The sequence below is a fragment of the Gavia stellata genome, chromosome 15 (genome assembly GCF_030936135.1).
Source record: "Gavia stellata isolate bGavSte3 chromosome 15, bGavSte3.hap2, whole genome shotgun sequence".
Taxonomy (NCBI): domain Eukaryota; kingdom Metazoa; phylum Chordata; class Aves; order Gaviiformes; family Gaviidae; genus Gavia; species Gavia stellata.
Window position 1 is genome coordinate 11903537 of NC_082608.1, and position 16196 is coordinate 11919732.

The 16196-nt window shown below is 42.5% G+C and overlaps 1 protein-coding gene across 1 annotated transcript in view; it reads right to left on the bottom strand.

Annotated features, from left to right (window-relative positions):
• SLC7A10 (solute carrier family 7 member 10) overlaps positions 1–7204 on the bottom strand; it is a 44699-nt gene extending 37495 nt beyond the window's left edge. Inside the window, exon 1 of the mRNA XM_059825116.1 lies at positions 7108–7204. Coding sequence (XP_059681099.1) covers positions 7108–7204 — 97 coding nt within the window. The remainder of the gene's footprint in view (positions 1–7107) is intronic.
• Positions 7205–16196: the final 8992 nt, after the last annotated feature.

Consider the following 16196-nt stretch of genomic DNA (forward strand, 5'->3'; position numbering starts at 1 on the left):
ACCTGACAGTTAATAACCTGGAAACAGAATTGCGTTACAAATGTTGCAAGTTTTGCTCAAGTATCACTGACTTCATAAAGTACAAATTGAGGTTTTTTTGCAAAAGATCTTCATTATGCCCTACTGCTGTTCCTGAAGATCATGTGGGAAGGATTTGTTCATGCTGACATTTTTCACTTTATTTTTTTGCTGCTGGTTTGGCTCTTGCACTTCGTATTGTACACGAGGGACTTCACATGCTGAATTCTCCTGGATACAGACTGCAGCAGAAAGGCACATCTGTGGACAAACAAAACCATTTTCTATGCCCAGAAAGACTCAATTAAGAAAAATATAAAGTTAAGGCTTTTTTCTTTTTTTTTTTTTTTTTTCCTGCCAGGAATATCTAATTATAGCTTCTTTTTGCCTCCCTCTGTAAACTCAGTCTCAGAGGTAAGCCGCTAGCCCAGAGAACTGCAGGATCTCCCTGGATTCTTACCAAGCTAATTTGAACTTTGCCATGGTTTTCACTTGCAAGCAAAACTGCAGCTTGTTTTCAGCTCCCTGAACTCAGGTGAAAAGCTACCCCAAACGATCCTGATGGATAACTGTATGTTGGCACAGCCTCAAAGAACACCACAACACGGTATCATCCCTAAAACATGCCATAAATGTAACTTGCACAACGTGTTTTAGATGGGCATCCCTAGGTTTCTTTCTTTCAAAATGTAGGGTCTGATGTTTCTCAGTAGTATGTGCCTATCTTTCATACTGGGTATCATACCAAATTACATACACCTATCAGCTTTTATATGCATATGGAACCTGGACATGTAATTTTCAATAGTTATGAATCTAAACCTAAGCCTCTGGACTATGTGGAAAAAATCTTCCTAAGTGCCTCTAAAGTGTCTTTGTGGTTTCTCGCTACTAATGAAGACGTGCTATTTATCTTGAACAAAAATTTACTCCTGCCTTTATTTCACCGTAATTTGCATTTATAAGAGGACAAGATGTTGAATTACATTTCTCTACGGTCCAGAGCTAGATCCTGAATTATTGTTCCTGAAAAAAAATCACTCATGTATGTGTAAATACTGTGTGTGCTACGTCAGAAAGTGCTATGTGGAACTGAATGTTCAAAATACTAGTTAGCAAGGTGTGTAACAGAGATAAGGAAGACTCTTTTTAGAAACACTTTTTTTGAGAGGGAGAACCACTGAAGTAATCTGTATTACTCTCACAAGTCAGCAAACAAAACTGTGTCCTGAAACTTCAGCTAGCTAGAAAAGTGAAATGCTCTCACACAGATTCAGAGAGGGAGAAGGCTCTTGCTGCAACACCACCATTTTCTGTGACCCTGGGTAGGCTCACAGAAGTTGGAAGAAATCACCTAGAGATGTGGGTGTTTTTCTTCTGTCTTTCTCATATATCTCTGTTTCTGCTGTAGTCCTGTAACTTGGGTACTAATCCAGTGAAGTCCATTTGGGCTGTCTAGGAATGATCTCCTAATGATTTGATATGTTACTCAATAAAGAGATGGATCTGATGGGTGCCGGTTGATTGAATGACCAATAACCAGTCTCCTTAACCAGTGGTGGCATATGAAACATGATGGGAGAGGATTCACCAGACAGCTGGCATTAATACCTATCCACTTCCACTTAAGTTATTGTTTTTTTAATGAAAAACATGAGTATGAAGGCTACTCCCAGTTCCAAGTCTTCTCCTTCGGAAGTGTTAAGCTGGCAGCTTGCTGAATCCTGTAGTAGATTTCTGTCTATAAAGACTGCAGGATTTAGGTCACGTTAGAATGGCAAGAGACATAGCAGCAAGGAAGGCTGGTAAATAGTTTTCTGTTAATTGCAAGGAAGAAAAGTCACATCCAGTGCAATTATACCTCTGAACTTGGTGTTATCTCGGAGCGCTGCCCTTGGAAGTGCAATTGTTAGTAAATAAGTACATACATAAGTATACGTGTCATTCCCTTGATGGATTATCATGGTGTGGACAGTAATTTGCACTACATATTAGGACAATCCTGACATAAGGAAGCATCTCCAACATAAAGGGGGTTTTCAGCTTGCATGCATTCTGCTGAGACCATCCATAACGTGGCTGATTGACATCAGCTATGGAAGAAAAGTGAACGTGTGTTGTTTTCTGGGTGATGTGAACAGGCGAATTTGAGAAATAACTGAACGTATTGCTCACTGGCCATCTGGTAACAGTTTTGATACTACCATTGGACTTGAATCGGGAACCTGTTTACAGGGGATCTTACACCAAGCTTGTGTGTGAGTAGAACAAGCACTGCAAGCATTTTTTAAGCAACCCAAAGTCAGCTGACAGAGATAACTTGACCACTTGTGCTCAGCAAAATGAGATGTATTTAGTTTTAGCTGACATTTTTATTGTGGGTCAATTTGTAGGCCTTCTAATGGGTCTTACATAGCCTGACATAAAATTGTTCACGTGTATACAACAGACTTCATAATGTGAGTGCGACCCTATGGCTACTTTCACGCAGTTTTACAAGCTGCACAAACAAACGTTTTAAGAGATGCTTAACTGTTTGTTTTATATAAAACTACTTGATCTGTGTAAAAAAAAAAACCCAGTCAAACATCTCTTGTTAAATGTCTTATACATGCAATTTGTGTACACAGTTGCATGTGCATTTCTGATGTAAGAATGGTGAATTTTATTATTCAGACCAAAAGTATCAGGCTGGTATTGGACTTTAATCAGGCTGCTGTTTCTAATTCTTGTACTTTTCTAAAGAACAGTGGAATGTGGCAGAAACTACACAGAGCCAAGTCATGGAACTTCTTAGTTTTTCATCTACATAGGCAAAACTCTCATTGGAGGCACTGAATTAGAATTTGTCTGTGTAGCTAATGTGCATGTGCTTATAGAAAAGATACACGTGCAATAATCTTTATTACACATATAGCTCTAAAAATAAGATATAAAGCCAGCTATGTAGGAAGTGCATAAAATAACTGTTGAATTAAATATTGGGTAGATTTCCATGTCTGCTAAATAAATACTAATCGGGTTTTCAAGCAATTAGATAGTATCTGTAACTTCTTATTTAGTAGATAATAAAGCACATATGTTACTACTTTTTAAGCTCTATCACTTCATCTGAGTACTGGAAAGCTTGATTTGCAGTGTAATTGAGTACATTAGAAGATTATTAATAGCTGGAGCCCGTGAGAGATTTGTTTTCACTGTATGTAACCATGTTTAATACAGAGTGGTTTGGGCGCTCCTACAGCGAGTGTCAGGCACTTTCCAAAATTCTGCGGCAGAGATGAATTGCCAGAAAGATTTGTTACTACTACTAAACACTGTGTTCAGCTTTACCGTCATTAAGTATCAGTCTCTTTTTAGCATTAAAACAAAAAGGTTTTGTATTTAGTACCTGCATTTACATTAGCATACCCCAAAGAGATGTCTTCTGCCTCAACATGAAACAACCTTTGGAAACAGCTTTCATCTCCAAGTAGGCTTGTTTGTATGCAAAAAATAATGAAATAAATAAAGTAATGAAGGATAGTCTTATGTGTTGTGAGAAACCTAGGCTGCTGGGAAAAGTTAGGAGTCCGTCTTATGGGGTGGATATAAGACAGGTATATTATATTCCTAATTTTATATACTTTGCTATTTTTTCTGAATATTTTCTGTTAGGTGAACTGGTATTTCTTAGGGCAAAGCCTTTCAAACCTCTATAAAGAGAGGATAAAAATTTGAAAGGATGTTTTGTGAGTATATTAAGATGGCGTAGCAAATATCTCAGTTGTAAAAGTAGTAAGAAAATTGTCCTATAATTCAAAACATGGAAAGAAGATGCAAAAGGAACGCCTGCTTTGCAGGGAATTGGCACAGGTCATGGGAGCTGCAGGGCAGCTGGCAAGATGGGGGCTGCCTCTGCCCTCCCGTAACAGTCACTGCTCCCTGAAACAGTACGTGCCCCATGTTCACAGGGCAGACTGAGCATCTCCTTAGCTCTAACAGCCAGAAGTCTGTAATGTTTAAGCTGGATGAAGTGATGTACCTGCATCGAGAGGTAGTTTTTATTTCCTTAGATGCAACTGTGAAATTTCATGGGGTCCTTATGGACTATGAAATATTGAGAGACCCTGACGTTATTGGAATATTATAAAATATACCAGATAATGGTGTTCATACCTCCAGGCCTTCTCTTTCACCTCATTTCATTATGCTAGGGAGCACAAAGACAACAATCTGATTTTTTTCTTCCAACTACAAATGATATAATGCTTTATTTTAAACAAGCAAAATTAGTGTATAGAAGGCAACCACAAGCTTATTAATCACATATTTATAGGCTCATATTTACAGTATTTTCCAAATACTCCCTCGTGTTTCTTCTTCCTGTTACTAATTACTAGAAGATTATCATTCTCTATATCCATCCTGCAGCTGATTAGAAATGTAGAGCAGTCAGCTAAAACAGAGCATTTGCTGTAATGCTGGCAGATCACAGCATCAAACTTTTATTTGATAACGCAAAAATATCCCCTTACATTTTCTGTATCTGCAGCACTTTTATACACTATTTGCATGAAGATAACCTACAAGAACATTTAAAGAAAAATAGAGAGCATTATCTTCTGTTAGCTCCATGCAGAGCAAGAAGAGTTTTTTTTTTCAGAGGTGATTTCTTTTTTCTTGGTGTTCTCAAGAAATATGACTTTGCCATGGGACACATCAGAGTCTTACGTCTAAACCCTTGAAGGGAAAAGGGTTTCCCTCCCCCACCCAGAAGTGGGAAATCCATGATGACGGGGCCAACATAGAGAGTCCTGGCCTGTCACCAGTTAAAAGGCTATGACACAGACTACACCCATTTTTTCCCCACATTCAATCCTTTGGAAAGAAGTCTTCCCCTTATGTTAAATTTTATGATACAGAAAATTTGTAAGCTAGCAGGCTGCTTAATACCAATTCCGATCAAATAGTTTAGTTTTTTGCTAAAAGAGTCTTAAATAACATTTCTCTTGTTTAACTCAAAAATCGCTTGTAAGCCAATTTGGTACAATTTAGTGTCCTCTAATTACAGGCTGTCATGTTTTATGTAGTGACATCTACAAAGCTGTAGTATACTCTTATTATATATCACATTGTTACTGAAGATTTTGTGATACATGATGTAATTTCACCCACCTGCACACAAACAAATCAAACTCAAAAATAGGATCCTAGGGTTGTTTTTCCAACTTCTTTCATCAAAATATGGGGGAATTTGCAGCAGAATTTTTAGGCTTTATTTGGCAATGCAGATAACCTTCTCTAATAATTAAACCGCTTGACAGTACCAGACTTTATCATAAATGTCAATATTTTTCCCTACTCAAATGTCTTTCATTAGATGTGAGGCTGTTTCACAAGATTTATTTTGTACAAGAGTTATATATATGTATTCTGCTTGCAACATGTTGCAAATGAGTCGAGTTGATGAAAGGTTGACTGGGAAGGCATCTGAGAAAGCAGGGTAGCAGTCTTGAGATACAGTTATCTAGTACCAGGACTAACAAATGACATAGATGCCATAAATTTTCCCTATGGCCAGCAGCAACTCAGGCAATATCTAACCCTGGAAGCGCCTTACTTGCGGGTTACCTGGTGTACAGCACTGTACCTCGTTGAATACCCACAAGTACCCCACTCTTAAGCAGGGTCATCTGTGCTCCACTGAGATCCAGAAACTAGATTTTCCCCCTTAAATATGCCAAGCAATTCAATGTAAAGGTATATCTGTATACCTGGAACACATCTTCCCACAAACTGCAGTTATAGCTGCCCATTAGATTTTAGTATTTCACTATGGGAATGGAATGAAATATTCTCCTTTTACATAATAGCCTCGCCCACGATGCAAGAGATCCTGTTCAATGGCATTAAAATGTCTCTTTTTTCTTGCAAGACCCTATCCACCTAAATGGGTCATCATACAGGGCTAACAGCATAAAACTGCGGTAGGATAGTATGATAACCTATAGGAAGTATGCAGTAAAGTCCTCTTCCTCAGGCTTGGGGGTATCATTCATGCAGACACAATGGGGTGTCCCCACCAATTCTGCTACTGCACAGCATATTCCCGCGGATGTGGCAGCTCCTGTCGTGCCTACTGCCATCTCCCCGTGCTGCCACGGACCTTGCCCCAACTGTCATTGCAAGTCTTTCCAACAGCTCGTGGTGGAGAAGGCAATGGCTGGGTTTTCCTCCAGGGATCGGAGACACACTGGGTTTATGCAGGCTGCTGGTATTCTGCTGGGAAACTGCTCCTGCCCCAGGCTTGCCCCGCTCCTCTAGCCCAAACGCCACAGTGATAGAGCACGCCCAGGGAAGGTGCTGAGCGCAGCCTGCCCCGACTCCTCAGTTTAGACTCTGCTACGGGAGAAGCGTGAGAAGCAGGCTCAGCCCCGCTGGCTGGCAGCTCTGAAATGCAAACCAGAAGGTCTGTCGGAAAAGGCACCGACTGGCAGCAGCTCTGCCAGCCATCAGCGGGCACGGGAAGCGGGAGAGCGCGTCGCTGCCGACGGCCGCGCTGCCAATTCCCGCGCAGCTATTGCGGGTCCCGTGATGTTTGGCGGCTTTCTGAAAGCCCAAGCTGCCACCTTCATTTTGAAGAACCCCAATCTCAGATAAAAGAATCAACTTTAGTTTTAGCCTTAGGAATAAGAGCTTCATAAGCCTTAACAGCTCAAAAGGCCATCGGGAAAACGCTTTAGAAAATCTCCCCATTTTGTGTCCAGCTGAACGGCTGGGGTAGAAGGGGCTTTTCCTCATCTTTTGTTGGTACCTCAAGAAGGACTGTGCGTTATAGGCGATAACGAAATGCCGTCCCCTCCGCCGCTCGCTCACCGCTGGCCGAGACGCCCGGTCCCATCCAACATCGCCCGTAACCCTCCCGGCACCGGTAACGGGAGGGAGCTGCCGCCCGGCACACCTGCCCGCGGGCGCTGTGCCTCGCCGCACCGCCGCTACTCGCCGCGCCCGTCGGCCGCGAGCCCCCGCCCCAGCGCCGGGCTCAGCCAGGCGGGACGGGCTGGAGCGCTGCCCGCGGGGGCACCGGGCGGCGGCGCGGGCCCTTACCGATGATGATGGCACAGGCGCTGACCAGCCCGATCTCCTTCTTCAGCGCCACCCGCTCGGGGCCGCCGGGCGCGCCGCGCTGCTCCCCGCCGGCCATCGCTGCCCCCGCCGCTCTGCCCCGCTGCCGCCGCGCGCGCATGCGCCGCCCCCGGCCGAGGGGGTGGGAGGGGGCGTCCGAGCTGGGGGGCGCGCGGCGGCGGCGGGAAGGTGGTGGGGCTGTCGCCGCCTCCCTGAGGCGAGGCACCTGCGGGGGGCGGGCGGAGGGTCCCTCGCAGGGCGGCAGTGCCCGAGGTGCGTGTGCCGGGCGTGACAGCCACCTGTGAGAAACCCGCAAAGGTGTCCTCCGCGGAGCGCGGGGAAACAACGGCAGTAACACCAAAGTTAGGGCGGTTCGGTAAGTGCCGAGCGTCAAATGACCTGTCTGGTGGTTTGGTTTGTCAGGCAGCAGCGCCTGCCCCGACGCCCGGGCAGCCTGCGTGCCCGCCGCTCGTTTGGGGTGACTTCTGCAACCACCCAACCTGGCCCCGTGTGTGGCTCACTTTCACAGCGCTGTCTCCACATGAATCTTCTCAGTGGTGGTCCGCATACTGCTGTGCTTTGGTAGTTGTGGTAGTGCAATGATTTAAAGGAAAAAAAAATAGCGCACGTAAGCAGTACTGACAACGTGTGACCAAGCAAGCATAGTTCAAATCAACAGGGCAATGCCCAAAGGCTGACCGCTTTGTTTCTGCCTTTACTTTTCTGGTTAGTTTCTTCTCTCCTCCTTCGCACCTCCTTCCAAACCTCTCTGAAAGGAGTTACAAGCCCCGGGCCCCTGTGTGCACCAGCTCCCTCCGCACCCGCTGGTGCTGAGGAAGCTGCAGCTGAGGGCCTCCCCACAGCAGCCCCCCAGGTGCCTTGCTGGGCAGGCAGTGGGCTGTTGATGAGCTGCAGCTGGAGTCGTCTGTTGGCAGGCTTGAGGAAATAATAAGTATTTCCTTTCCTCACACAGGGCACGGGACGTAAATGTTGGGATACTTCATTGCAGCAAGAACATAGGAATACCAAGGTAAATGTAAAGAAATAATATCATGTAGTAATTCATAAATCTTTTGCTCTGTGAACAAACTGCCTTTGTAAGAGTGTCAATGGATGATGTCTCCTCTGCTCTCAGTTGAAATCAGAAAGTTAAATTGTAGCTTGGGAACCTGGGCTCTTCCCTCAAGCTGTAACAGCCAGGGGTTTATTGATGGAAATCACTGGTTCATTCCTTGCTTATAAGTCAAGATGAGCACCTTCCTGAGAGCAGTTATTGCATTCAGAGAGGATCCCCATGTGGGTGACCTATTCTGAAAGTGCATAGGTTAGAAAATTTTCATAAGAAGATTATCTGGTATCTGTGGGAAGGAGATAGTGTGCATCAATCAGTGGGGCAACCAATGCTGTGATGGAAGTTGGACAAGGTATTAACGGGAGAAGAAAGGTCTGGTCCTTCACCTCAGTGAAGGAAGGTGGCAAGTTTCTGTGGTGATGTCAGTCTGATTTTGTTTGACCTTAAAATGAAAAGTATCACCTGAGAGCTGGTGAGTCATTTGAGGAAGTCAGTGAAGTATTCTTACAAAGCTGATAATCATAGGTGATTTTACTTTATAAAGCTGCTTTATACTGCTGCTGTTATAGACAGGCTTATTGATTTTCAGAGGCTGAGACGTGTTTCCTAAATTGATCTATTGCTCTGTGGACTTGTTTCTAAATTAACTGCTTCACTAACTACTTCTAAAATGCCGTTTTATTGAATTACTATGTAGTTTTTATAAGGAAGCATTTTACAAGAAGAATTACTTTCTGAACTATGCAAACAGTACTACCGTTCTCCTTTTAAAGACAGGGAAATGTGAAGACTAGAAATGAAGTTTTGCATGTTCAAAAGCAACCTGATGTTTTAAGTGTTTCTTCGAGGTGGTTTAAATGATTGTTTCAGAACTGTTTTCCCCTGGTAGCAACTCAAGTAATTTCTAGTACCTCTGAAAGTCTCTACGTGCTAGTCTTCTATGGACATTATGATTAACTCTGTGAAAGTTGTCTATGACAGTCTATTTCTTTTGTAAAAGCTAAAAAAATAGATTGAACTTCATCAAAAAAGTACAAAAATCAAGAAATATGGGAATGAATTGTGTTGCTAACTGTGTTACTAACTGTATTGCTGAGTTCGAAGAGCCTAATGAAGTTTAAGATCAATTAACCTTTACAGGACAACCATAGAATCTGTTAAATAAATGTCCACTTAGAAGGATAACACTGCACTTGGTTTCTTTTGCTGTGGTAGAAATGTTGGTTTGCTCTGAAGTATGTGTGTAATCTTCGTGGTATTGTGTGGAAGATAAAAATCCCAGTCAGCCCTCTTACACTGATTAGCAAGGAACAGCGCATGCTGGCTGTGGGATGATGAAAACTAATACTAGAATTCAGTTAACTCTAACAGTCATCTTCAGCTCGACTGTGCAGTAGCTGCAGGATTTCTTATTTTTTTTTTAAACATTCTGGCCAGTTTAGGGGGCTTTGCCAGGGAAATTGCTAAATATTCATGCATGTGTGCACTCTGCCTGCTGATAGAAATATTTTGTTCTGTAATTGTTTCTCCATGCTGAAAGCCATGAGGCACAACTGTGTGACTTTACTTACGTGTTTTCAAGTATTTTACTGGTAATAAGAAAGGAAAAACCTGATAGAAAAGCACCAGACAGTTCTCCTTAGGAGACGTAGCCAACGAACCATTAAAACTGAGAAAAGCAGGGGAACCCTTAAAAGCATTCTGTCTTCCTATCCAGTTTCACGTCGGGTGCATTTTCAACAAGGCTAAAAGAACAGAGCTGGTGCAGGAGAACCATGGGGTGAAATCTCAGCTTTGTCCCAAGAAAACCGTTTGCAGCAGGAACATTAACGAACTGGCACATCTGATTGTGGCTCAGCAAGGCCAGGATATTGTCTGTTACACCTTACAGTTTTAGCAACAGATCCTGTTCTGTAAGTTTCATCCTTGAAGGCAGCATCTGTGCCCTTGCCTTTGTGTGGGGCTGTTCCCAGAAGGAATAGGCAGTCTTTGTGGCTGGGCAGCTGTGCTTCCCTGGGCCACGACAGAGGCCTCCGATAGGGGAGATCCAACCCCTTGGCTGCCCACCCAAGTAGGGATTTTGCGAAGGTCCATTTGAAGGGACCTGTATCCTTACCCTGGGAGATGAAGATAAAGGTATACCATTGCATTTTTCTCAAGACGCATAGTAGTATTTTGGCAGGTGCTTATTTGTGGTACCTCTGCCAGAATGTACTTCCTAGCACAGGCGATAAACTTGTAAGCAGTTTAGCCTAGTTACCAGGTAGTGTGGATAATAAACAGGGTGGGCAAATGGGGTTGGGTGCTGCTGTGTTGGTGATGGAGGAGGATGGAGGCTGTGCAGCAGCAGTGCAGTCTTTCTCTGCCACATGAGACTGAGTGCATGGTGTATAGGGTAACGGTTATGGGCAAGGGAATACAGCCAAGAAATCTGTGCTGGTAACTTAATTTAGGATTGTAGTCCTGGACCCCTGTAGAGTACTTCATTTTTCTTATTTGTCCTCGGAAAGAGAATAAATTCTTTACCTAAATCCATATAAAGAACATTGATTTACTAATTCTTTTCCCAGTGTGTGCATAATAAATGACTTCCCTTTTCAAAGTTTTAAGTGTTTTACTATTGCTGAAGGAGTAAGCAGGTGGCTCTTTACAACATGAGCTTTCGATATGCCCACATACATAGCAAAACACAGGAGTGTAAAACAGCAGTGGGCCAGAAACCTGTTGGAAAAGACAGCAGTGACAAAGGTTGCCCACATTAACTGCCAAAAAATGCTCTCTCTTTTTTTTTATTTTTGGCTGGTTGCCTGCCTGCTTCACTGTGGTTTTTTGCATGAGGGTGAAGAGAGGACTCTTCTCTTTTTGTGGTAGTGTTGGCTGCTTATTTAGGTTGTATATTCTGTCCTATTGTTAATATAGTTCCAAAATCAGCAAGTCAGAAGGCATGTATGTTCTAATTAGCAGTTATCTGAGACCTCTCAGAGCAAAGACTCCTTTTAAATTGTTTTGGATCTGAACATACTGTATCTCCTTGAATGACAAAATGTTAGTAAGCAAAAAAGCCAAAGTTCTTTGTAGGAAGGCAATTGCTGCATAGCAACTGCACAGAGAAGATGCAGTGAAGCTTGCATGTGTTCTCTTTTGTTGCTATTTTTGTCCTCATTTTCTCCATGTTCTGAAATGTACAGTGATTATTAAAATTGTTGGAACCAGTTATTTCATTCGTTGCTACTTATGCTCTAAAAAAAAAGAGAAGCGATGCAGTTTGGTTTTTGTATTTTGGGAAAATAATAAAGGGAATTTAATATGCCATTTACGAAGGGATGCTGCGACTGAGTTTTTCAAATGAATATGGTCTTTAGTATATGTGAAGTGTATGGGAAGAAAGCAAGGTTAAAGAAATATAAAGACTCTCCATGATAGTAGATGTTCTTTCCAGTCTCACTCTATTTTTGTATCCATCTAAACAAATTTCTATTGTCTCGAAAGATAATCAACCCTACAAAACCGAAACATACCATAGTTGTTAAAACATAATTCAACTTTTTAATTAATGGGGTCACCATAGACAACAGCTGGGAAATAGAAGGATAAACTATCTTGTAGCGTATCTTTAAATAAAGCAGTGGGCTGACTAGTTTAGCTAAAGGGAATTTGGGGAGTAATGGGATTGTAAAGTCATTCTTAATTGCTAATAGACTTGAGAGTAAGGTTTGCCATGTTGAATAGTGTTTGTGGAAAGCCTGTTTCGTCCATACAAAATATGGGAGACTCTGGTCTGCATTAGTATGTGACTCCTGTGTGACACCCCAGTACCTAAACAAGAAAATGGGGGATGTACATTTGAAAAGGGAAGGTAGAATCTTTTCCTCTAGTCCAATAAATGAGGAAATTGTCCAGAGTGGCTTTTTTTGGGTAGCTACTCTTCTCTGCAATCATGGCAACAGGAAAGAGGTTCCTCCAAGTGTAGAACAGGTCTGGAATAGGTCAAAGAGGCTAATTAGCTTGTGCATACTAGCTAAGCATCTGAACCAGGTAAAAGTAATTCCTGTGATTAACTATAATCCTAATAATTTGTTGCTTATGTTTCTATAATCCTCCTTGATTATTACAAATTTAATTCACAACAAACATTATTTATAAGCAATGTCCTTTTATGTTTGTACCTTGCCAAATGATAACATGAGAGCTGAGTAACTAGAATGTGTGCACCATTCTCTAGCAACACGTATGAAGATCCTTCACACCCTCCACTACCTTGCCCTAGCAAAGCACTGCTTGCCGGGACAATTTAAACACAGTGTGCCAAGGGGTAAGTGGAGTTCTCCTTCAGTGACCCATAAGGGTTAGTGTGGGTGCTGGGAATGCAGGGCAATACACAGAAATCCAGCAACCATCTTGAACCAACAATGTCCTGTGGCGTGCAGTAAGGCAGTGGGAAGTTTGTATTTTATTGTAAAACATTTGATTGTCTCTTCCTCTTGTTTCAAGTTTTTGGGAAGACTCCCTTTCATGTCGGTAAGGGGCAGGAATGTAATCAAGAGCTGGAGTTAGCAAATACATGATCTTCAGGCTTACAACAGTGGCTTCTGAGTGGGCTGAGCTTTAAGAGTATGTTCCAGGCTTGCTGAATGGGGACTTGGATGAGATAATTGGAAAAGCAGGCTGAGAATCAGGTCTTCTGCAAAGCTCTGATCTGACTTATTTCTGACAATGAAGTATGTCCTCTGAATTCTGTAATGTATTGCATTTGTTGGGCATTGGGAAGAGCCTTAGAAGGTAAGGCTGACTGTTCGGGCTGACTGATGCTACTCTTTCATGGTCCTCTGCAAGATCTGGGAACTTTAATCCCCTGATTTAGGAAGCTCAGGAGATTCTTCAGGTGGTATCGCTGTGTTTTGAGCTCCTCTAGGAGGAATGTGGGTCTTCTACACAGCAGAGGCTCGCCCAGTGTTAATAACTCCCTCCACAGCCTCTATAAAGGGGAGTATTTTGGCAATGTGCAGAAAAGTCAGGGCCAGATGCTTCACTGCACTTACAGCTCCCTTTGAGCAGCAGGCTTTTATCCATAGATTCTGGTGACCAGAATGTTTGCTGTCTTTTACGTAAATTATTCATCAGGTATGAACTGTTGGACACTTAGATATTTGTGTAAAAACCCTATTTCTAAATTTCCAGCTGTATAAAGTAAGCCATTGTATGTTCAAATTGCATCACCCCTTCAAAGATATTTCATGACAGCTCATAAGTAGATGGAGTTTAAGTAGATTATGTAAAGAGCTATTTGTAGGTTGTTGAAGAATGAGGTTTCTATAGCCAGGGTTATTGGAAGAACCTAGTTTCAGTTAAGCAGTGGTACAATTGGTGTGTTATCAGGGTACACTAAAATGCGGTGGTGAAAGGGACCTGAAAGGATGATCAATTTCAGAAAAAGCATTTGTTTTATGCATTTTTTTAAAGGTCTCTGACAACACTATAGTATTTCAACATTTCACCACTATAACAACTAAAAAGGTTTTCTTAAATCACCAATCTAAATTTTCTTTGTTGTGATTAACACAATTCTATCTTTTCTTCCTCAGTGGTCACTGGGAAACTGTCTCTTGTTTTTTCTGTACTGTGCTTTGGTTTATCAGTTTGCTAAACACTTCTTTTAGTCTCCTCTCTTATAGATTGAAAACACCCCTGATTTCTTAATTTTCTTCCTCAAAGGTCATGCTTTCTAAATCCTGTTCTTATCACTGTCATCAGGACTGGCTTCAGTTACTGAAGATGGTGTCTGAAGTTGGACATAGTATTGAAGCTAATGCATCACAACTGCTAACTGGGTTGGAATAGTCACCTGCATTTTTTACAAGTGACATTTCTCCCAGCTTGGGACTTTTTTTGTGTGACATGGTTGTGCTGTTGACTTCGGTGTTCAGCTTGAGGTTCACCATAACCTGTTTCACATCCTTTTCAGAAGGAAAAGTACCACCATGTCCTTTTCCCTCTGTATTGCTATATACCCTGTCCTTCCCTATTCTGCATCTTTGTGCTAGATCCCTTCTTTCTTCTTGCACCACTTGTTCAGCTGGGTATCAGCATCCTGACTTTACACCATTTCAGCAGTCAGCTGAGATCATCCTGAATTTTATTTTTCACTTCTCTATTTGCAATTGCTTTCAGCTTGCTGCACCCATGAATTCTTAGTCTCCGTCTGGTCACTCAAAATTAATAATATTGGTCCCTGGATAGATTCCAGGGGACCAACCTTAAAATTTCTTTCTGGTTTGTCAGTGCATTGTGAATAATTACGTCGAGAGGGATAGGGATTTATTTTTTATTTTTTAACCAGTACACAGGTACCATGACAACTGTCACTTAACTCTTGCTTCGTATTATCTTGCTTATGAACGTGATACGTTGGGCAGAGTTAAAAGCTCTAGTTTAAAGGAAATTAGTTCGTATCTACCACGTTCCCTTTATCTACTGAAACAAGTTCCCTATCGTACACAAAAACCACTACTGGGATCATCCTTCCTTTCTGTGAACTCTTGTCATCCTCTGACAAGCCCAGCAGATGGCACTCTGGATCTGTAACTCAGTTTTTTAAAGTAAAAGTCATCACAATTGCTTCCTGTGCTGATTATTTTAAGTACTTGTTTCTCAAAGTTTGGCATCTAAGATTAAAATTACTGTAGTAGTAAAAGTTTTGTTGAAGTGAGTTTGGTCACGTTGCCATTTAAAAAAAAAAAACCTAGTAATCCTTCAGTGTATATTTGCAAAGCACCATTTTATATAGTATGCCATTGAGGGAATGAGCCATCTCTGTGAGGGCAACTGAAACATATTCCAGTGTTGGCCGTATGATACACTTGTGTATCTGTGCTTGATGCATGAAGAAGCAAAATAGGAAGAACAGAGGACCAGGGATCGTTCTGCCTTGTGTTCTCCCAGTCTGAGTATGGCCCAACTATAATTTAGATGAAGGGATGGAGGTTGTTCTGGGATCAGTCCAGTCATTATCACCATGATCCATAGGTCATATAAAAGGTGTAGTCTGTTTTAAAGACTTCAAGTAACATTAGTTCTGTTAATGGCTTTAGCTCTGGAATTCTGTTTCTGATTGTGTTTAAGTTGCCTGAAACCATATCTACTGTTTCATTTGGATAGCATCATGTTGCCGCAGTTGGGATCTGCTGGCTATGCTCTTGCTGAGTCCTCTATAGGCTCCTGCAGTGGTTTGGGGAGTGGAGCCTGGACCCTGCTTTCTCTGGGGCACAAGGCATGGCTGTGTGGCTGGGTCAGTGTGCTGTGGGCCTGCACTCAAGATGCTGAGGCAGAGCAGCTCTCTGCTTGTAGGGGGTAAGTCAGCTGCTAGTCCAGGCTGCTAGTCCAAAGATCTACCACTGAGACAAGATGGAGCAGACTGCTGCCTCCTGCCTTTTTGAATACTGTCTTTCTGATAATTGATTGTGTCAAGGCAAAGTCAGTGGTGTTTAACGTAACCTGTCTTGGTTTTGCCTTCAAAGCCACTAATGCTTAGGATGTCAGTTGTTAACTCCATTCATCCAGGATTTTGGAGCTCCCTCTCAACTCTTCCTGACCTGTGAGCACTCCTGAATCTTCCAGGACAAAATAAAACAAGTTAGCTGAGCCACCTGGCAGTGGTTTGAACCGACTTGTTTGACTTTGCCCTAGAACTGACTAGAAGTGCTTACACAGCCAATTACTGGGTCTCAGCTGGAAGGTGTTAACTAACAGCTGAGAAACAGAAAGGAACAGCTTTCTAAATGGCCTGTGAACTGTATGCCCTGGGTGAGAGGCTTTACATTAGCCTGTTGGCTTTCCCTGGAAGAGACAAGGTGTGCTCCTATGGCCTGTTTCAGTGGAGGGGTGCTATAAGAAGCTGTCATGTCTCAGCTGCTAGCTAGACTAGCAGTATTTTCCTGCAAAGGTGTGTTTCCTGCCTGTGCAGCACAGATCGGGTTGCTGTGTCCGAAGGTGTCCAACGGAG